The sequence below is a fragment of the Puntigrus tetrazona genome, chromosome 5 (assembly GCF_018831695.1).
Source record: "Puntigrus tetrazona isolate hp1 chromosome 5, ASM1883169v1, whole genome shotgun sequence".
Classification (NCBI taxonomy): Eukaryota; Metazoa; Chordata; class Actinopteri; order Cypriniformes; family Cyprinidae; genus Puntigrus; species Puntigrus tetrazona.
Window position 1 is genome coordinate 12,146,113 of NC_056703.1, and position 23,454 is coordinate 12,169,566.

The 23,454-nt window shown below is 38.5% G+C and overlaps 2 protein-coding genes across 2 annotated transcripts in view; one reads left to right on the top strand and one right to left on the bottom strand.

Annotated features, from left to right (window-relative positions):
* Window positions 1-18,824, top strand: part of tenm1 (teneurin transmembrane protein 1) — a 127,489-nt gene extending 108,665 nt beyond the window's left edge. The window contains 15 exon segments of the mRNA XM_043240056.1: window positions 1,382-1,892; window positions 6,885-7,057; window positions 7,780-8,039; window positions 10,708-10,998; window positions 11,559-11,949; window positions 12,940-12,997; window positions 12,999-13,053; window positions 13,055-14,159; window positions 15,992-16,134; window positions 16,330-16,524; window positions 16,526-16,802; window positions 16,805-16,828; window positions 16,831-16,988; window positions 16,991-17,088; window positions 17,341-18,824. Coding sequence (XP_043095991.1) covers window positions 1,382-1,892; window positions 6,885-7,057; window positions 7,780-8,039; window positions 10,708-10,998; window positions 11,559-11,949; window positions 12,940-12,997; window positions 12,999-13,053; window positions 13,055-14,159; window positions 15,992-16,134; window positions 16,330-16,524; window positions 16,526-16,802; window positions 16,805-16,828; window positions 16,831-16,988; window positions 16,991-17,088; window positions 17,341-17,413 — 3,812 coding nt within the window. The 3' untranslated portion in view covers window positions 17,414-18,824.
* A 466-nt stretch (window positions 18,825-19,290) lies between these two features.
* sh2d1aa (SH2 domain containing 1A duplicate a) lies at window positions 19,291-23,298 on the bottom strand. Its single transcript, XM_043238684.1, has 3 exons — window positions 23,071-23,298; window positions 22,043-22,106; window positions 19,291-19,968 (listed from the first exon to the last, which is right to left on the bottom strand). Exons 1-3 carry the CDS (start codon window positions 23,205-23,207, stop codon window positions 19,849-19,851), a joined length of 321 nt encoding a protein of 106 aa, XP_043094619.1. The 5' UTR covers window positions 23,208-23,298; the 3' UTR covers window positions 19,291-19,848.
* Between the last annotated feature and the right edge of the window lie 156 nt (window positions 23,299-23,454).

Sequence of the window (23,454 nt, forward strand, 5' to 3'; positions counted from 1 at the left end):
TGTCTTGGGTGAGTTTTGAAAAATTGCAACACTGGGAGTTGAAGGTAGCAAAATTTCAACACTCTTATAATAAAGTATACAAATTGGCTGTCTGGAGCAACCTTCCCAGCAAGCTAAGAGGCTGAAATTCAGATATGTTAATTTCAGAGCAATCCTCTGACACTCTCTAAAATTTCATAATCCTGGAAGAATTGCCTCCAAATGCATACAAGCCTACAGTGCAGTTGCATTGACTTCTGTAAAAGCCTTTCCAGTAAGCTAGATAGCTGAAACTTGAGTATGTTCATCTGAAAGCGACCCTCTTACGCTTGCTAATGTTTACTTGCCTATGTTGAAAATGATTAGCAATAGTTTATTTGTGATTTTCTCAGTTGTCTCTCCCTCTATATATTTTTATACTCTAATATAGTTAGAATGTTCATTGCCCTACTTACATAATTATAAGAAGGAGAAATTATGCTCTTTAGTGTGTGTGTACCACATCATGAGCCCAAGACATATTTTCCTTTTAAGACTACATACACTGCTGTTCAGAATATTAAGGGTTTTTTTTTTTTTTCTTTTAAGGAAAGCATTGATTTATTAAAAGTGGCAAAGCCATTTATAATTATAGTGTTACAAAAGATTTCTATTTATAAAAAAAGTCTCTAATGAACAGTCTATCACATTTCCAAAATTAAAATTAGAATCATTTGTGAGGGATCTTAAGACCGTCAATGAAAGCTTAAAATTCAGCTTTGCCATCACAGGAATAAGTGACATTTAAAATATATAAGAAAATAAATCAAGAAGAGAATATATAATTAAGAAGAAAACTACAAGATGACAGTATAATGATAATATTTCACAATACTGTTTTTACTTTTTTTTTCAGATAAATTTAGCCTTGGTGAGCGTAAGAGGTTTCTGTCAAAATCACTGAAGAAAAAAACATTTACCGACTAGTGTATTACTAGTATATTTCTTAATTTTATTCTATTCAATTGCGAAATGAAAAATGCAACATATTAAATATAATTTTATATATTACAAGTCCAGTGCTTTCTTTTTTTTTAGTCCAATTACATTTTTGATCCAAGCCAGTCAGCAGTGTGTCAGTAGGCAGCTTGTTGTGCGACTGTAGCATGCTGGGAGATTCAATTTGTACATATCTCCCTGCCAAATGTGTTGCTATGACACATGTAAGACTCTGAGCTGCTGTTGCGCGCAGGTTTAATTATTGAAAAATCGTTATTTTTTAACTACTGTAGACAAGTGTTGTGATTTTACTGCAGCGGGTCTCTGAGGGTTAATCGTTAAGCTCAACGTTGAATGCCAAATGAACTAGACTTGCATTTCTTTCTGCCCCTTTTTCTCATTCTCTCCACAAATGTGTCCCCAGGTGACGGAGGTTACGCTCGTGACGCCAAGCTGAAGTCTCCCTCGTCCCTGGCGGTTTCTCCTAATGGCTCCCTCTACATCGCCGACCTCGGGAACGTGCGGATACGCCGGCTCGCGGCTAACCATCCTCAGCTCTCTCCCGAGGGACTGTACGAGCTAACCTCGGTCGCGGACCAGGAGCTCTATCTGTTCAGTCCAAACGGTACTCACCTGTTTACCCGCAGTCTGGTGACAGGGGACTACCTGCTTAACTTCACATACACTCCCGAGGGCCACCTGAGCAGCATAGCAAACAGGGAGGGCACTATAGCGCAGTTGCGGCGGGATGCTAATGGCGTGCCCCTTTGGCTCGTGGCCCCGGGCGGCCAGGTTTACTGGCTGACCATCAGCAACGCAGGAATGCTGAAGCGCATCTCGGCTCTCGCGCACGACCTCGCGCAGCTCAGTTACTACGGCAACACGGGGCTGCTCGCCACCATCAGCAACGAGAACGGCTGGACTACTGTCTACGAGTAAGTGATGCCCTTCTTTTACTCTCCCTTTGTCTGTCTCTTTCTTTCTCATCAGAAGAGTGCGCTGCTTTGCTTGATTTATAGGCGCGCGTGAAAGCGCGATCTGTCTTCGTTTTGGTGTGTCATATCCTGTCGTTGCTTCCTTTTAGAGTCTATTTCGGCTACCGCGGAGCCTCACTCGCACACTCTGATGGTCTAAAGCTGTTTTATTAGCAGGGAGAGTAGCAAGTTTCTGCTGTACTGTATATAAAACAAAATTCCCTCCCAGCATAGATTAATCTTTAGCTGCGTCTAATCTAATCATGCTTTATCAGAATTTATCAGAAGGAAAATAATCTAATACGGTCTGATCGACAGTGTTACCTGAGATCGTTTGAAGGAGTGCAGCAGTTCGATTTCTCAAGCTGCGTGTTTTTCTGCTGCAATGAAAATCACTCAGCCTTAATCTATCCAATAAAGAAAAGAACTCTGTATCCTCTTCTGATTTCACTATGAAAAGAGCCGGGTACCTGCAAGTGTGTGTGTGTGTGCGTGCGTGTGCGCGTGCGTGTGTGTAAACTGTTTGCATGGGCATTTTCAGGGATTTGTGAGACTGAGCTGCAAGTTCTAATTTAGTGTGAAAATGTCAGGGCTTCTTTTCCTCTCTCTCTTTCTCTCCTTTTGTTTGATCAACTCGGTGACCTTTCACACACTGTGTTTACACACACACATACACACACACACACACATCTACACGTTCTCATGCAGCTCGTGGTGTGGTGTCGAGGCGGATCACATGCCTGGCTCCCTGTGTTCAGTGCGTTGTGAGACACTGCCCCCTGCTGGTGCGTACTAGAGCGCACTTGAGTTTTACGCTGATCGGTCTTGAGGCTTGCGGGAAAAGCTCTTTTAATACAAAGCCTAATAATAGTGAAAAGCAATAGCAGTGAAAGTCAACTTTAAGTGAAAAGTAGAAAGTAATATTTTTGCAGTGGTAATACTTTATACATTTAACATTAGTTAATAAATAATAAGAAATAAATAGTCATTTTAACCTAGCACAATAAATGCAGTAAAAATACATTTTGTTTCTATTTAATTTAATTGTATGTCATGCATCTTTTTTATATTAGCAAAATTATATATTTTTTTATGAACAGAATTAAAACAAAGTTGCAAAGGAATTTTTTGGGGTGATAATTTAAAATTGTTATTTGTTAATGATAGTTAATGCATTAGGTGTTATGAACTAACAATACATAATACAACAGCGTTTATTAAGTAAAATGAAACAGAATTGGAATAAATACTTATATTATATTGCATTAATGAAATGTTAAAATGTATTTGTTTATATTAAAATGAATATTAACCTAAAATAAAATAAGTACAAATATTTTTTAGCTTATGATACTGTTAGCAAAATGTATTAACTAATGTTAATCAATGAATTTTTATTGCATTTTTTATTTTATTATTTTTATTTAGTGTTAGAATTTGTTTATCTATTTGTTTATTATTTTTAAAATTGGTTCATATGTGACTCTGTAAGCCTGTAGCTTATTCTGCGACAGTGGGGAAGCTTATTTAAATTATGTTGCAACATTCTGTTCTGCACACAACACCGTAGGAATTAGCGGAAATGGTGTGTTGACTTTGATCAGTTCTCTCATCCAGAAGTAATAAGTACTGAATATTTCAGAAACATACCTCAAAGCAGAATATGCGCTAACGTAGGTGTTGCAAACTCGTCAACAAGCGCCCCTGGTACAGGGAAATTTCTTAGATCTGATATGCATGCAGTAATGACTTGAGATAAAAAGTTGTTTTTTTATTTCTCTGATCAGATAGGCTGTGTTTCAAAACCTAGCTGCCTATCTAAACTTTGTTTTTTGGGAATTTTCATTTTTAACGGCATTTTGCCTTTTTGCAGGTGTTCGTTTAGCTTCTATCCAGAGTGATTTACAAATGAGGAACACAACAAAAATGAATGACTGCATGAAAAGTACTGCAATTTAGAGTTCTTGATTTGCTCGTGAACAGCTGTTTTTTCCAAGCTATTTTTTTACAGAGTTAGTTCAAAAAAGGCATTGAATTAAATGCTTAAAAAAAAAACTTGTGATGTTTCTTTTAATAGGCCATGTATTGTATCAGACTGATCTTTAAAGAGAAAATTTCAGGAAAACAATCTCAAGTGCCCTTAGTCAACTAAACATGCACATCTGTGCTGGGTGTAAAGAAAAGATGAATGTCTCTACTAAAAATATATGGTTGTAAACCAACTAGCCCTCCACCTGAAAATCCTTTTGAGTTTGAGACCCCTAATATAGAGACTTTTGAATGTGCCAGGTGAACACTTGAGGGAGTTCAGAAGATCATTCCATCACTGAGGAATTGTGAAATTTCGGGAAAGTGATTTTGCGCCTGTTGATTTGATTTGCAAAAGTGAGAAGCTGCTCAGTATGCATGCATTAGTGTCTTGGTGAAAGCGTCTGGCAACCAGTGAGGCGAGACAAAGGTGTTGGAATGATCGATTCAAATGTTCAAATGCACCTATGATGCCCCAAAATGCGTCTGGGTAGGCAGCTCATTAAGTTTTGACACATAGCTGTATTAGTTGTGCTTGCTAAGATGAGCATTACTATCACTGTTGCTCCTACCACTCAGAACACCTTAGCAACCGCATAGTAACCGCTCCGCTCATATGCACTTTTTTTTTCAAAAAATGCAGAAATACAATTACAGTAGAGTTTTTAATGAGAATCCAGTAACTTAAACCATGTGGATTAGGTGCTTATCCCTGCACAGTCAATCCATTTAGTCCTTTTTCAAATCAGGTTTATTTGTATAGCGCTTTTTGCAATACACATTGTTCCAAAGCAGCTTTCCAGAAAATAGAAAAATAAAGAAGATAAAAGGAAAAGAAAAATAGTGGCTTACTACCCCCCCAGTGAGCAAGGAAAGGAAGGAAAAAGGCCCGAAGATGTTTAAGTAGATGGGGAAGAAACCGGCATTTCAGGCAGACTCAACATTTTGAGTAGAGGAGAAGACGGCAGCTCTTGATCTAAACTGCAGGCCTTTGAAAGCTCAAGAGCTTCATCAAATGAAAAGCTTTTATTCTTATACATTGGTGTGGGTGGCCAGACGCAAGTATATGAAATAAATTGGCATTGACATTGATAAGACATAAATAAATTAGGGAAAGAGAACATGAGCTGGAGCTGTTTAGTTCTAAAAACGACGCTAGAAACGGAGAAAGAGAAATGAAACATGTCAGAAGTACTTCACCCACTCGTTATATCACATGACTCGCTGTCCACACAGATTCAAAAGTCAAGTCATCCGTTCCCCTCTGGGGCATCAGCAGATTTTAACATTCACCTTTATAATGTATCTCACTTCCCACACATTTGTCTTTGTCATTTTGCATTGACTTTGAGTTAATGATCATTTCTGTCCTAACCTTTATGTATTAGTCATTTAGACATTTACTGTATCTAATAAGCTGTTTAAGCTGTTGTATTTGTAGGTGATTTTAGTCTTTACTTTCTTTAAAATAGCAGATAAAGTAAAAAGTCTATCAAAGGAAACTACGGCTGGATAGGACCGTGTCCTGTGTGCTTAGCACAGTGTTCATGAGTTCACTAATCCCTGCGTATAATGAAGGTAAACAGATTTGGCTTGCTGTCAAAGACGGGACTGCAGCCTGAGACTCGAATAAAGCTCTTAAGAACCCTTGGACTACTTAATAATGAAGTTACTAATGAATGAATAGGGGTGGAGGTGGAGTTCGGGGGTTAGTGCTGGAGACTGGAGAATTGTCACAGCAGTGAGATACAGTAATCGACTGTACATTTACATTATAATTAGGGGTGTAGAATATGGTGATGCAGAAATTGCGCTTTATAAGTACTAATAAACATGCTTTATTTTAATTACGCTTTATTTTAAGGTGTCTTTGTTGCAGAGTAATTATACATTTAAGTACGGAGTGATATTAGCTTCACTTACTTACTATATGGTTAGTGTTTCGCCTAATTTAGTATTATGTTCATATAATAGGAAGTACATGTAACAAATAAAGTGTTACTCTAAAGTGTTACAGTTTCATACATGTAACTTTAAGTCATACACAATTCCTTCTCAGTCCACAAAGATACATTTTATGCATTATATTTACATTTAATATATAATATTATAAATATTAATAATAAAGAACAAATAAAAACATACACTCCCTATAAATAGGGCATTGCTCCCTAAAAATAACTAATTATGCTATGGAAAGTAATGTGTTGCATCACTTTTGAGTTACTATTTAAATAACTTTGGTCATTAGTACATTATGTATACATTATTATTATTATTTTACATTAAGGTAACAAGAAGGAAGTAGCAGAATAGACACTTATCAGACACAGATGCTGATGATTCAATTTGTGTATAACTAACAATAAAAACATCCTTTAGATTGTAACCGCAGGAAAGTGTGACTCAAGTTTATTTTTAACAAGGTCTCTGATCATTTCAGTTCCACCTTCACAGTTCAGCACATTTCAGTGGATTGTTTTATGATCCTGTCACAATGTAATTCAGTCTTTGCAAAGAGGCCGTTATTGAAGAATTCAGCGGCATGAACTATATTGGACCCAACAGCAAACCCAGGCCGCATGTAAGTGAAGCAAAGCCTTGTTTCTCATTTCACATGCGAAGAGGGCGTTTACACAGAGGTCTTAAAGGCACGGCAGCAAAAAACAGCCTGTTTACTGCTGTTGTTAGGGTCAGGGAGAGAATGGAAAATTGTCATGAAAAACTAAATTATGACACATGAAACCTTGACTAGCGTTTCAAATGTCGTCGGGGGACAATAAAATGATAAAAAATGCATGATATGACCCCTTTAAACTCCCTTACATGCACATGCATTTACACTCATTCATTTAAACTTTAATACAGTCTTTCTCCCTCAGACACACACACACACAAACTAACAGAAAGTGTGTTTATGAGCAGGTATAACTCTGACGGACACCTCATCAACGTGACCTTGCCGACTGGAGAGGTCAGCAGTTTCCATGGAAACATGGAGAAAGCTGTCAGAGTGGAAGCCACTGCCTCGAACAGAGAAAACTTTATTATAATTACAAACCACTCTGCGGATAACACCATCTATACACTCAGACAAGGTGAGAGAGTGTATGTGTGTGAATCTACAGATTAGTTTTTGTCATCATGTCAAATACAGCGGTCCCAAAAAGTATTTAAACACTCCAGCCACATTTAGAGGAACAGTTCACAAGATAATAGAATTTCTGTCATTATTTAATTGTAGGGATGGGTGATATACCATTAGACATGATTAACAGATTTTTCCGGTAGAGGTTCTGGATAATCGTCTCTATCGCGGTTACATGCTCACATGACGTTGCTCTGCTACGTTTAATGTATTGTTTGCCAGCATTTTTAAGCACTGTTGTTTAAAAACTTTAAAACCATTTTAAACCATAATTTTAAACCATTGAAATGCAATTTCATTTCTCTATATTCGTGCACTCTCTGACAGACGATGTCAGAGAGGTGATCTCACAGCGCAAGGAGTATTGAGTTATTTTTGTCATTTTATAGGCCTTGAATGGTTAAATACAGGCACTTGTATATGTCTTCATAAATAACCTCATACCACAGTAATTTGGGTCTTAAGTGAAAGCAAACAGATGAGAAGGAAAATACATGTGTAATAGTAGACGTCATAAAAAAGGAATTTAAAGGAAAAATAACTATGTTGTGATATATATTGTTACCGTGAATTAAAATGACTTTTTTTGGTTTTGGCAGTATTGCCCACCGCTAATTTCATATAATAAATGTAGTGCATTTAAATCTTATGAAGCTGTTTCTGTCTGTCCAGCTCACTCTGTTAGTGTGTACGGTGTTAGAGATGACGGCTCTCTGTGGGTGACATATGCCAGCGGGATGGACGTTACTCTCAGCACTGAACCAACCGTATCATCCGGGCTGTTGCCAGGAGCATCGGCAGGCCTCGTCCATCCCACAGTCGGAAGGTGCAACATCACGTTGCCGGGGGAACCAGCTCACAGCCTGATAGAGTGGAGACAGAGACGTGAACAGGCCAAAGGGAATTACACAGCATATGAACGGAGACTGAGGGTAATACACAGACACACACGCTGCATATGAATGCAGAATGAGAATAAAGTGTTTTCTGGGAGGGTGACCAGGGTGTAGCATGTAATGCACAGGAGGGTGACGATTTTCCAATCTGAAAAGATGCCCAAGTGTATCGCACATTGTTTTTTGAGGGGTTTACAGAACAAGATTAGAAATCCTTGTTAATTTAAGACTGCTCTTAAAATTCAGTCATTATTGTGTGTTCACCTTTGTAACGAACAGTAGGGTTTTTTAGGTTATGTTAACAGTAATAGTTAGCGCATGATTAGATTCAAGTGGAGCTGTCACAGCAAATGCAGCATACATCAGTGAGGTCAAGTCAACTAAAATGGAACCAAATGAGATCCTGACTCCGTTATTCATCTACTGCCACAGTATTGTGTTCTTTCTTAATTTATTAAAAGATAAATGAATTTATTCCAGCTTTGGAATTGAACCTGGGTCGTCTAAATGAAGAGTACTAATCTTACCTCTGCCTCTGCATATTTCTCATAATGGTGCTACACAGAGCTTTAATTAACACCATTGTGCTTTAAGCTTTAATTGCGTGATTTTGTTTGATACCCTATATTAAAGCAAACTTTATTTATTTAATATTCTTCTTAAAAAGGCGAGGCAAGGCTCCGACAGAAGTCAAACACTGGATATTTATTTTATTTAATGATTTTGTCTTTTGGTCTTTCTTCATTCAAGTATACTTTCCTGACTACTTATACCTGCCAGGATGTTACCAAGATGGCTGCAGAGTTAACTGACTTTCCTTAAAGGGACTTTGATGTAGTGCAAAAGGAAGAAATAGTGTGCATTTCACACACTGTTCCAACTTCCCCTTCAAATAAGTTCCATAAATCATTCTCTTTTCTATTTCATTCTCTAATGTTCACTCCTTCTTTTTTCGGTTTCAGTTCTTGGTTGCAGATTCAGTATCAGTGTGCTTTTATAGGCACACCAAATAGGTGTTAACTATGTAAACAGTTAAGTATCCTTTTTTTCTGTGTTGATATATTTTTAAACATCCTGAGAAAATCTTTTTAGCATCCAATTCAATCCAATCCATTATTCCAATCTTCAGTATGCTGATGTAGTGTTCAAGAAATGTTTATTAATACTATCATCACTTTTTGTGGAAACCGTAATGCATTATTTTCAGGATTCTTTAATGAGTAAAACCATTAGAAAAGATTCATAAAAAATTTTTAATCTTTATACTGTAAGATTGTACAGTAAATATTTAATTGTTTTAAATCAAAGTGAAACCTTTACAGTGGCTGTAACAGTTATTGAGGCTAATACCACTGATAATAATAAATTAACTAAAAGCAGGTAAAAAAGTAACAACAAAAAGTTGATTAATTTGAAAGAAAGAAAAAAGGAGGCAATGCAATTTTTTCACAGTTTTTTATATAGTGACAAAGACACAATGTGCTGCCCTGTGCATAGTACTCCTTGAACCTGACCTGAGAGACTACATATTTCTGACACTGTGGACAGTGCTTTATTTCTTTTTCAGTCAGAAATGGATTATGGATTGAAGAAGTTAGAACTTCTAACTATACTGAATGAAGGCAGCACAAAAAGTCTGCCATAGTGCAGTATTTTTAGGGCCAGACAGTACTGCATTTTACTTTTGTTTTACTTTTACTTTTTACATTTGTTCAGACGCTTTTATCCAAAGTGACTTATGAATGAGGACAATGAAAGCAATCAAAACCAGCAAAAGAGCAAAGTACTATAACAATTCTCAGTTAGCTTAAATAAAAAGAACAGAATAAAAAGTGAAACTAGTAGAGAAACTAGTGTATATATATATATATATATATATATATATATATATATATATATATATATATATATATATATATATATATATACACACACACACACAATACAACCATGTTTTGCGTGTTTATAATTTAGTTCATTTTAATTAGGCTCACAGAATTACTCTGGTCGCAGGGGGCATGTGTATGTTAGTACAATTAATTGTAAAGCTCAGAACCAGCTCAGCGAGGGTTCTGTTTTCTTTACTCAACTCTTCTCATTGCAGGCTTTTATAATGATACGGGGATCACTGAATTAATGTTATTGGCCTAATTCCACCCAGCATGTGTAACTTGCAGTGTTTCCATTTACTTTTAAGATATTTTTACCGAATATTGCATGCCAGGTCTCAGTTGGATGTTTTTCCCATTTGCCTAATTTCTAATTTGTTAGTGGACGCCACACCTCACTGCCGTAGAGGGCAGCCGGCTCTATTACAGATTCTAATATATTCAGCCAAATTCTAACAGGCATCTCTACGGGACATTATCTTTTTATGGGAGCAGAATCTTCTTGAAGGTCCAGACTCTGCGGTAGCCTCTTTCAGTGGGAGACGACCAAAGCGTTTCATCTGCATAGAGCTGGAATTTGATCCCGGAATCACAGAGTGAAATCAGGAGCTTCAAACTGTTCCAGACTCTTTGTCAATTCATTGATGTATCTGCTGAATAACGTTGGCTCTAACTGCAACCCTGTCTCCCTCTGTGCCCCTGAGAAAGAAATGTTCTTCTTTTATTGCCAGTTTTATTGCACACTTGTTTCTGTGTACTCCGATATAATACGATCATAAGTTTTCCCTTCTTTCTCATCCCCTTCTCTCGTTTAGGCTCACAACAGGAACGTGCTGTCTATAGATTATAGTCAAGAGAGTCGGGTCGGGAAGATATATGATGACCATCGCAAGTTTACCCTGCGGGTTCAGTACGACGACAAGGGCAGGCCTGTGCTCTGGTCTCCCAGTAAATACAATCAGGTGCGAGTAACGTACTCGAGCGAAGGTCTGGTCACCAGCATACAGAGAGGCAACTGGACTGAGCGCAGAGACTACGATAATGGACGCATCATCACACGGACCTGGGCCAATGGAAAGATCTGGAGCTACACTTTTCTGGAGAAGGTGTGTGAGAACTGCAACTTCGCATGTTTGAATTTCAAAAAAAACTGTCCAGAGTGTATTTTGACACCAAAATTCGGATGAAAGAAATCTTAACTTTTTGGTTTGTTTATTCATTCATCCGTTCATTCATGTATAATCAAATGTATCTATTTTCCATTTGAAAATGAAGCCTACTTTTGCATTTTTCCTAGGATAACTTGTTTTATTTATATTTGAATTTTATTCATTCATCTATTTATTTATTTAAAAATTAACTTTTATACAGATGCTTTACGAGATTTTTTTAAGCAAGATAAATTTTGATTTTGTTTGCCTTTTTTCTTGAATGCGTTATTTTTATTTAGAGGTTTAATGTGTTTTCTTACGATTCACCAACCAACTAGTACATGTTTATCTGAATATTTTAGATATTAGATTTTGTTTGTGTGGGGGTTTTTTTATTTTGGGGTTTAATGTAATATGTTTTTATGAAATTTACCTGCCAACTGGTATATTTAAATGTAATCTAAATGGTGTCTCTCTCTGTCTTTTTTTTTCCTTGGTTCTGCTCGTCCTCTCAGTCTGTCCAGCTGTTGTTACACAGTCAGCGTCGATATACTTTTGAGTACGATCAGACAGACTGTCTGCTGTCGGTCACCCTCCCCAGTATGGTGAGACACAGCCTGCAGACCTCTCTATCTGTGGGCTACTACAGAAACACATACACCCCACCTGATTCACCCACCTCCAGCTTCACGCAGGACTATGCCCATGATGGGCGCCTGCTCCAGAGTCTGTACCTGGGCACAGGCAGGCATGTGATCTACAAATACAGCCGAGTGGCCCGGCTGGCTGAGATCCTCTATGACTCAACACTTGTTACCTTCACCTACGACGAGGCAACAGGTGCTGTTAAAACCATCCACCTGATGCATGAAGGATTCGTTTGCACCATCCGGTACAGACAGACAGGTACAACACTTTGACAATGTCATCTGACAGACACTTTGACAGCTGGGTGGGCGGTGTGACCAAAATCTTGTATCACAGTGTAAGAAATGTTCTATTATGGTACATAATGAGAGCTGGAAATCCAGAACTGCTTCTTATTCTTATTGTCTGACAAATGTTTTTTTAACCAATGTCCATATCAGTGCATCTTGTTTGTTATTAATCAAAGACATTAACAAATGTTACCAAACAAATACTATTTTAGGTCAATAATTAAGTTAATTAATTCAGTGAACATACAGAACAATCAGTGTAGTTTGGTTCATAAACAAATGACCTTAATAAGTTGATTCTGTTTTAATCAAACCGAGTAGGTGTTTTTAATTTCAAATTATACTATCATATGGTTAATGGAATTACAATTGCATATTCAAAATATTTCTTTCTTAAAAGAATTGTTGAAGCTGTAATCATTGAATTCTTTACAGTTCCCATTCTTAATCATGCTATAATATTTTTTGCTGCAAACGGTATAGTGCAATCTTTACTGGCTGACATTAATACATACTGTCAACCCTAATTGACAGAAAGCCAGGTAATTCATTTTCTCCACATATTTAACAAGTTTTGCTATAGCCAGTAACTAGGCGAAATGGCTAGATCATTTAGCAGAGAGACATGTAGCACCATGGCATCTTTGCACAAATAAACAGGTGAGGTGATAATCCCATGAGACAGAGAGACAAGTAAGATGGGTGAGCAGTTGGACAGGTAAACAGGTTATATTCTTGCACCAATAAACATACAGGCTGACGTTTAATCTTCCTTTTGTCACTTCACTTGCACTCGCCTCCTGCTTGGCTGATCTAAAAGCGCTTTGAATCACAATCAGTCGTCTGACAGCAGGAGAGTTCATTCTGTCTCACGCTGTGGCAAAGCTGGCTCGTGTTTTACCTCACCTCCATGGCTCTCTGCTAACTTTTCATTCTCTCTCTTTTTTTTCGGATTCAGGTCCTCTGGTGAGTAGACAAATATATCGTTTCAGTGAAGAAGGACTGGTAAATGCTCGCCGACTACAGCTACAACAACTTCAGAGTCACCAGCATGCAAGCGATGATCAACGTAAACGCCACTTCCAATTGACCTCTACCGCTACGTGGACGTGTCGGGACGAATCGAGCAGTTTGGAAAGTTCAGCGTCATCAACTACGATCTGAACCAGGTCATCACCACGCATGCAATGAAGCACACAAAAATCTTCAACCCGGATGGGCAAGTGATCGAAGTTCAGTACGAGATTCTAAAAGCTATCGCCTACTGGATGACCCTGCAGTACGACAGCATGGGACGTGTCACAAATTGCGATATTCGCATCGGCGTGGACAACAACATCACACGGTATGCGTATGAGTATGACGCGGATGGGCAGTTGCAAACAGTCGCCATAAATGACCGGCCACAATGGCGTTACAGCTACGATCTAAATGGAAACATCAACTTGCTGAGTCATGGTAACAGTGCGCGTTTAACTCCGCTACGCTACGATCTTCGCGACCGGATCACACGCCTCGGAGAGATCCAGTACCGGACAGATGAGGATGGGTTCTTGCGCCTCCGAGGCAACCTGCTCTTTGATTATGGTTCAAATGGACTTCTTTTGGGCGCCTATGACCGGGACAGTGGACAGAGGGTGTGGTACCGTTATGATGGACTCGGGAGAAGAGTGGCCAGCCGCAATAGTGATGGATCACAGCTTCAGTTCTTCTACGCTGATCTGACAGAACCAACACGGGTGACGCACCTATACAACCACAGTAGTTCAGAGATCACCTCCCTCTATTATGACCTTCAAGGACACCTTATCGCAATGGAGATGAGCAGCGGCGAGGAATTCTACATAGCCTGTGACAATGGAGGAACTCCTCTTGCAATTTTCAGTAGCCGTGGCCATGTGGTGAAGGAAATTCGGTACACACCCTACGGAGATGTTTACAGAGATTCCAATCCCACCTTTCCTCTCGTCTTTGGATTCCAGGGTGGCCTTTATGACTCTTTTACACGCTTGGTGCATCTTGGCCGACGTGACTATGACGTGGTAGCTGGAAGGTGGACGACACCCAATCACGAATTGTGGGCGGAGCTAAGTGTGAATCCCAAGCCATTTAACTTGTATGCGTTTAGGAACAACTATCCTTTGGGAGGGCTACAGGATGTAACCAAGTTCACAACTGGTAAGGTTTATTTTGTAAGAGTTCACCCAAAAAAAGACTGTCATTACTTACTCATTCCGAGACTTTCATTCATCTTCATGGCACAAATTAAGATATTTTTGATGAAATCCAAGAGGTTTTCAACCATGCATAAACAGCAATGCAAATACCAAGTTCAAGGCCAAGAAAGGTAATAAGGTCATTGTTAATCTAGCCCATGTGACATCAGGTTTAACCCTATTTTTTTTATCTACGGATATATTTTTTGTGCACAAAGAAAACAGAAAAATCTACTTTATTAAGTCATGTCACCTTTATTTATATATCACTTTTAACAATACAGATTGTGTTAAAGCACTTCTCAGTATCAAATCAGCGAATAGAGTGTCAGTAATGTGTAATGACAAGAGTAAACACTCAATTTTCAGTTAAAGGCATTTCATTATTGAATTCAGTAATATCATTGTCCAGCTCAGTTCAGGTTAAATAGTATCTGTGCAATAAAATCAATGATATGGCTGGACAATACTAAGCAAGCCAGAAGGAACAGCAGCAAGGAACCAAAACGCCATCGGTGACAGAATGGGAAAAAAAGCCTTGGGACAAACCAGGCACAGTCAGGGGGCCAGTTCTCGGATTAAACAAATTCCATGTTAGTAAGGAGAGTACCTTCCATGTTAGTAAGGAGAGTACCATGATGCATACATGTGATGCAGGAGCCAGTGTTCTGACATGGTTTGTTTGCAAGCTGAGAAATGCACACGCATACGTCATAGCATTGGCTTGAATGCACAGAATATTTTGACAGAAAGGAGAAGAAATTGTTTAACAAAATAATTGTTTTTGTTTTCTTTGCAAACAAAAATGTTTCATGGTAGCTTTGTAAAATTATGGTTGACCTACTAATGTCACATGCACTATTTTAACAATGTATTCACTACGGTTCTGGGCCTTGAGCATGGTAGTTGGACTGCTGTCTGTGGAGGATCAGAAAGTTCTCAGATATCAAAAATATCTTAATTTGTGTTCCGAAGATAAATGAAGGTAAGTAATTAATGGCACAATTTTTTGGTCAACTATTCCTTAAAAGTGTCTACTCATTTAATAGGCTCATTATGCTATAAATAAAAATCCTTAGGGGAATATTTTCTTTAACTGGCTTCACTAAATTCAATCTGGAGTGTCCAACAAATTTACTTGTGGTTTGTGTAGAAATTAGAAGTAGGGGGAGCGACAATAAGTCAGGTGAAACAAATGTCATGCTTTTGGTTTGGCTTTTTGAGCTGTGATTGTGCTTTTATTCCAGTGACATTTCCCTAAGGTAAAAATGAGCAGCAGAGAAATAGCACGTGGCAGAGCTGAGATTCATTAGTTCGAGCTGAAGCAACTTTCTGTAGACTAATTACTAGGACAGTCTCCCTCAAGCTACATGTAACTAGGGTTAAGTGTCTTGCTCGAGGCTACGTTGGCATTACACCAAGATCTCCATAACCCTGGGTCAGCTTCATTTTAGATTGGCCCTGCTCTTTTTAACTGTTAAATTATTTGTGTACTGTTAAATGCAAAATGAGCCACAAACCAAAAAATGTGTTCAGTATATCACAAAGTCTTACTGAATCCAGGGGACTTGTGCTAAGTGTTTTTGATCACAGTCACACTGCATTAAATGCAGTTGTCACTATTAAACCTTTCTGTGTTTCCTGTTCTTGTCTTTTATGTAATTCAGTATTTTCAGAGACATTGCATTCACAAGAGCAGATTAGTTCCTTGTGTAGCTGTTTAACATTACCAGTAAGTTGAACTTGAAGCCTTAAGGCTTTCATGATAACATTTTGGCATGTGTTTCTGTGCAGATATCAGTAGCTGGCTGCAGCTCTTTGGGTTCCAGCTTCATAATGTGGTTCCAGGCTTCCCCAAACCAAAGGTGGAGAACACAGAGCAAACATACGAGATGATGGCCACACAGATCCGCACACAAACCTGGGATACGAGCAAGGTGAGCTGAGGTTTCCCACAGCATGGTATTTATTGCCAACACAATTATTTACTATTCCTTTTAGTCTAATACACAGGAAATCAATTTCTCAGTGGTGCTAGTTCATTAGTTGATAAACTATTTCTTAACTTAGTTAATTTAGTACATAAAACAGCAATAATGGTAACTATTTCTTAACATCTCCCCTCACTTCAGATTGTACTCGGCATCCAATGTGACCTTCAGAAGCACTTGAAAAACTTCATTTCATTGGATCGCCTCCCCATGACGCCAGCCAATGGGAAAATTGGAGGTCGCCAGGGTCGCAGGCCAATTTTCTCTGCCCTTTCTTCAATCTTTGGCAAAGGTGTAAAATTCGCTATCCGTGATGGAGTGGTGGCAACTGAGATAATCGTGTGGTGCGAGCGAGGACAGTCGCCGTGTAGCGGCTGTACTGAATGGTGCTATATACCTGCGTGGCCTCCATTTCACCGTGGAGGGGCGGGACACCCACTATTTCACCAAGTCTGGCCCACTGGAGGCAGATCTGGGAGTGGCCGGGGGCGGGGCTGGAGGCGGAGTCAGAGTGTTAGAGAACGGTGTAAATGTCTCAGTGTCCCAAATAAGTGCTATGGTCGAGGGGAAAATGCGATTCGCTGACATTGTGCTCCAGCAGGGGCGCTTAGCTTTAACATTCGTTATGGAGCAACGCCGGAAGAAGAGAGCGCACACGCGTTCTAGAGGCTGCGCGAATACGAGCTGTGCAGGGGGCTTGGCTGTGGGAGCAGAAGAGGGTCCTAGAGGGAGAGGGTGGAAGCTTGCCATGGACTGAGAAAGAAAAGGATGAGCTGGTTGCAGAGGGCCGTGTCTCAGGGAGTGCGATGGCTTCTACGCCCTACCTGTCGAACAACACCCTGAGCTAGCAGACAGCCCCTTCAACATTCACCTGATCAGACACGTGGAAACTGGTCGCAGGTAACAGCGGCACCTCAGCACACCTCTACATGCCTACACGCCCCTTTATACACTCCAAGCTACCACATATCTCTTCAGCTTTTTCTAGAACCCCAACCAAACGAAGCGAGAAAGACTCTATTGCCTTTAAAATGTGACAAATGATGGTATTGTTTTTGATTTTGCATTCGTTTATGCACTCTTAGCAAGTTCGGATTCCTGTTTTTGGGTTTGGTAAGGTAGATTTTGTTGAAAGTCTTTCTTGTTTTACAGTGGCTTAACCATTCTTACACAAGAACAAGCCTTGCTTGCCAATCGGAGGGCGCAGAGAACGATTCACCCATAACTATTCTTGGCATAAATTAAGGAGTCTTCATCCCTACACATGCCGATTCTCTCACTTGAGCGTGTACAGTAATCATTCATGGGAATGTCGAGTCAAACTGGTTATGGCATTAAATCTTGCAAACCTGGGGGGTTCCCTTGTGAGCACCGTGTTGAACGTCTCCATTCCAGGATTTACATAGATGGCGTTCAGAGCCCTTCAGAAGTTCGAATGACCTTCCAGAAACCCAACATTTCAACAGAGCTCTAAGAACTGTCATATCGCAACAGCTTTCTGGAGTCCTTGAGAAGTATCTGACTCAAAACTGTCACAAAACTTAACCCCTGGGCTGCAAGAGATTCACAGTGTTTGGAGTCTTGGCAAGAGCTCACCACCATCTTGTGTTGTTTCTGCTTAATCAGTGTTGATGAAGCTGAGAGAATTACGCCGCTGCTGTGGAAGACAAATTTGTTCTTTTTTGCTAAAACTGTACAGTTAAACTCATTTTTTTTCCAAATGTAGAAATCAAAAAAATATTATGTATGTGGAAATTGTGCCTTCCTGGTCTGCTAGAAACGATCACACGAAACGGGCTTAGACATATCGTACATCCTCAACTTCAGTATTCGTCACATGCCTTAGTTATATGCAATTATTTATTTTCAGATTATTTTACTTTAGTTGTTATTTATTTATTTATTTATTTTTGGCAGGGAGGGATTTGGCTAGCAGAAGCCAAAAATGTGAATGCTAATATGCCTGTGAGGTTATTTCTTGTAAACAGACCCCAGGATATAAATATGTCCCAGTTTACAGTTAATATGCTGCTCTTTTTTTTTGTAATCATGTAATTTCACTATTTTCTGTTGCTTTCGCTTTTGCTGTACACTTAATGTGAAACTTTGCATCATGTGTTGGTCATTTCGGTTTCAAAGTGTCAAAGCTCCAACGTTTTGGATTTTTCCAGTACTTTGACAGGTCCTTTTCCTTTTTTCTGATCCCTCTCGAAACTAGTAGGAGGCCTGAGGAGGAAGATATGTAGGGAAATGAAAGAATCACCTACTGAAGAACGTATTTTTGTCTTTTCAAAACTATTAAAAGTCTGCAGCACTGTGGGTAGACGTTCTGTGTGTAGGACTCTTGATATGGACTTGTATATCATTAATGGACTATTGTAGACTGTTTATAGATTCTGGACTATTTATACATGACACTCAAGAGAATTAGGAGTAAATGTATTTTCTTGTGAATTCTGTGGATATGCTGTACCATCAAGCTTTGTAATCTTAATCTGAGATATATATTTGCACTGAGCATAAGGTGAAGAGATAAATGCATTAGACTGAATTTTTAGAGTGTGCAAATATGAACAGATTCGTGTGAGAGGTGCTCATGAGGCACGTTACGTTTCCAACGTTTTGCAGATGTTCATTTCAATCAAGTACGATTATGTTGCACGAAGAAAAAATTGTGGCAGAAATATTTTTCTTTTGGTCTTAGTTTGCATCTTTGTCATAATCACAATCATTGCTGAAGTGAAAAAGGAATATGTAACTTTTTTTCATGATCAAATCATCTTCCTCTCTCAAAAGTCAAGTACTAAAAAACTTCAGTGTCCTCTCCTTGGCCAAACAAGTTCCTGTGGTGTATATTTGGCGGATAGGCTTTATGTACACAGATTAATGCAGTTTGTTAAACATGCCTATTTAAAAACAAAGTACTTTGGGCAGTGGCCTTTTTATAAATAAAACCTCAACTGTAACCCTTTCTTCTGTAAAGTAGTATTTGCGCAGAGCATTCAAACACTGCGGTAATCAAATCTGATTTTAACATAAGCAATCATAAGCATTCAAATAGCGTATTATTGTGCTAATATTTTCAGAAAGAAAAAATAAATTATTTTTGGTTGGGTTTTATTTGGTAACTTCAAAAGGCTCTGAATTTCCTTACACGGAAGACCAATTTGTTTATAACATTATTGTGATGGTATTATTGCAGGAAGTTCGTAGCTCAGTGAAGTTTAATGAGAAAACTGTTATTTCCTGTTTAGTGTACAGAAATAGAATTTTCTAAAACACAGAAACACTTGCTAAGCAAACTCTCATTACTAGACGGAAAACAAGATAGCAATCTAACTCAGAACTCAGGTCTGACATTTTGTTCAAGGCCTTCTTCTCTCATGGGTGTATCTTGTTGCTGATGCTAACATGAGATAATTATTCTTGAACAAAAAAAAAAATGGCAGAGAAAAACTAACATCAAAATTAAAGTATACAATGTATTATGTAACAGGGCTTGCCAATTATTTAGCATGCTTTAGCAGAGCATTTATAGTTTTTATATCTCACAGATTATTTACAGCATTTACAACAGTCACCACAGGTTTAAGAGACCCCAGAGAAGTCACTCTCGTGCATGTAGAAACTGTTCTGAGGTATGTTGTGGCTTGTATGTTATTATTTAGCTCTGTTTACAGGATACAAAAGAGGAACAGAGATGCCTTGGTCTGGGATCTTAAAGGCAGCAATAAGGTTGGCAACTTTCCTAAAGAGTCTTTCCTTCATCCCAGGAGCCACCTAGAGAGAGAGAGAAAAGAATTTCTCAGAAACATTCTTCCTGATGATGCCTTAAGTGTACAATTTAACAGTTATGATAATGACGGTGTAAAATGTTCCATATCCTTCCTCTTCCATCTGCTCTCCATCTCATTGTAACTTTATTCTATACACACACACACACTTATTTAGCTTTCTTGTGTATCACTGAACTAATATTTAGTTGAATAACCATTGTTTCTGAGAACTGCTTCACATCTTGTTGCATGGAGTCAACCAACTTCTGGCACCAGGTATTCCTGCCCAGGATGACTGCACTACAGACACAACTCCTCTGCATTTCTCGGTTTTGCCTGAGAAACAGCATTTTTGATGTCACCACACAAAGGTCTGGAGATTGAGCTGGCCGCTTCATAGCACTAATCTTGTTGGACTGGAACCCAAGATGCTGCTCACTTACTGCTGTGTTTGGGGTCGTCGTCTTGTTAAAACACGCATTTTAAGGGCATTTCCTCTTTGGCATAAGGCAACATGGCCTCTTTAAGTATATTAATGTACTCAAACTGATTCATGATATACCGGAATCCAATAAATAGTAAAACAGACAAGCACCATAGTATAACATCCCCATATTATGACGCTTGCTCCATCCGTCACTGTCTTCACAGCGTACCGTGGCTTGAACTGTGTTTGAGGGTCATCTCCCAACTGTCTGCGATCCCTAGACCCAAAAGGAACAATCTTGCTTCCATCAGTCCAAAAAATATTGTGCCATTTCTCTTTAGGCCAGTCAGTGTGTTCTTTGGCAAACTGTAACCTTTTTCAACAATGAGACTTTGCGGGGGCTTCTTGCTAATAGCTTGACTTCACATAGCTACAGTACTCACAGGTATCTTCAGACTTTCTTTGGTGTCCCTAGAGGTGATCAGTCTTTGCCATTTTGGCTTTTCTTCGGTCCATTTGAATGGTAGTTTTCCATTTTTTCCCACATTATTCTGGTTTTGGTTGCCATTTTAAAGCATTTAGTATCATTGTATAACTTTCTGCACTTCTTTAAATGTTTATCCCTGTCTTATCAATTTTTATACTAAAAGTATGCTGTTCTTCTGAACAATGTTCAGATTTTCAAAGAGAAATGAACAGTACATTTGCTGCCTCCATCATTAAATAAGGGCCACTTGTTTGACACCAGCTTTTTAACAGAACTAATTGAAATGAATGAATCTCTAAGTGAACTCCACACTGCTATTATTTTGAACACGCCTTTTCAATTAAATATTCAATTACACTAAATTAGCAGCATGCATATCATGACTGTTGGGTCTGTTGGTTTTCTATTATACCAACTAGTAAAATATTTGCCATGTACAAATATAGTTTCTACCAAAAATTGTGACTGGTCTGGTTAGTGATGAATGTTGGACTGCTATTATTTTGAACTCAATTTGTACATATATATATATATATATATATATATATATATATATATATATATATATATATATATATATGTGTGTGTGTGTATATACAGTAAATGTATGTGGTATTTTGCTTGTGTGGCTGGTGGCTGATGCTGATCAGTTACAGGAAGCACAAGCAGTTATGTAATGTAAAGCATATCCACACTGCTTTAAATTTCAAAAGAATTTCAAAAGACCATTCTAGTGTTAGGAGAACCTTAATCATTAATTTGTGTGGATGACTGAATTTCAAATCGAAACAGTTTTGGGTTATAATCCAAAATGCAAATGTTTCTCTGTATCTCAGGGGGGTGTGCACAAGATGCATCCTGCCATTTAGTATGCACGAAATGAGACGCGTGGGTGATGCTGAACCATAACATGTACATGGCATCTCTCTGGCTGTTAATTTGTGCGAGGTTAGGCTATAAATACATGCATACTGACCACAAGAAAAAAAAGTGCTGTGCAATTTTCTATAGTCTAGATCTGCTCTACTTCTGCTCTAAGTGTCAGTTCCATTAACATAGTCAAAAAATGTAACCAAAAATCACACAAATCACATTTATGCATTTATATTAAGACATCTATATTCAGGGTGAGGAAAAGTACAAAAGGTCAAAATCTATTTGTACCTCTATTGTCCAGAGGCCATCCTTCTGTTTGAAAACTCGGTAGGTGTAAACCCATCCATCACACCTGAAGATTTACACAGAGTCATGGTGTTATTCACAGCACAGTATTTACACTTGGAGTTACCTCATTTTGTGTGTCCCAGCATGGAGTCTCTAGACTCAGTACTGAAAGGCCACTGTCCTGCAGAGTCCTCTAAAAAAGTTTTACATGTGTATGACTCTGATTGATTCTCTCTGATCTCAGCTGACCATGGCAACACTGTATATCACTCCACTGCAGGTTGTTTCACACTATGTCTCTACAACAACACAAATCTACTCAGCTACTCTCTTGTTTCATACAAATGCAAATTGCAAGTTGAGTCTCAGTTATTGTAGTGAAAAAGTATATATTTTCCTTTTTTGTAGCAGAGTTTCTCTTTTTTTCTCGGGTCAGATTATAGATAAATTCACTATTAATTTAATATAATTCGCAATATTTTGTTTCCATATGTACTGATTTGATGAGTAGCTGGGTGAATATAGCACACAATATCTCAAATAACCGTCTTAAGCCATAAGGAATATAGTGTACATTTTTTGCACATATTACACCCCATATAACATTATCAGTAACTTTAATCACAGAATTACAACTATATTTAAAAATGCAATTTATTCATTCAGTTAAAGTTATTTGCATATGTACCTACAAAAGCGACACAAGCAATAGTATACTGCTCCACTTCTGAAAACCACTGAAATGGTTTAAGTGGCAAACTAGAACAATTCTAAAATTTTATTTTAATACTTAAAATGTATCCTTGTTGGGGAAATACAGTATTTAATGTATTTTTTAAGAGTACGGACGCGATCTGTTCATGCAGTCGGCACACTGGAATTTGATATCAATAACGAAATCTCGTTATTCGTTGTTGTCTGAACGTGTACAATTACAGAGCCGGCTGCATCGTGTTATTTGTTTTTAGCATTGTTTTCCCCCGCTATCCCGCCAGATGTGTTACAGCACAAGCAGTAATGTTACTCACAGCACACACACGCAGTAAGACCCCGCGGCGCTCGCGCTGTCTCTGATCAGATAGCTGCCGTCTCTGCCTGCTTCACTCAGGATCTTTTCCGCTCGCCTCTTACTAATGCTCCCGTGATACTCTGCCAGATCCTCCATTCTGTCTCACTGGCTGTGACAATTACACGCGCGTACACGGACACCACAATAGCCGTAGAGGAAGTCAATGGAAACTCTGAGTGAATCTGATCTAGGATCAGTTGTTCTATTCGTATAGCAAAAAAATACTAAAGAAAGCAATATTACGTTTGTCATCAGTTCGTCATTTTTGCTTAAACGGCATTTTTCTTAAAACTAGCATAATTTCTGATTCTTTATAAGGATTTTCTACATATAGATGAATCGG

Bases quoted from the DNA above. Each gene is read 5' to 3' on its own strand.
- sh2d1aa (XM_043238684.1), bottom strand. From the start codon at position 23,207: ATGGAGGATCTGGCAGAGTATCACGGGAGCATTAGTAAGAGGCGAGCG. The intron at 22,107-23,070 runs GTGAGTAACATT...GTAAATCTTCAG, and splicing joins TCTTACTGCGTGTGTGTGCT to GTGTGATGGATGGGTTTACA. The intron at 19,969-22,042 runs GTACAAATAGAT...CTCTCTCTCTAG, and splicing joins ATGGCCTCTGGACAATAGAG to GTGGCTCCTGGGATGAAGGA.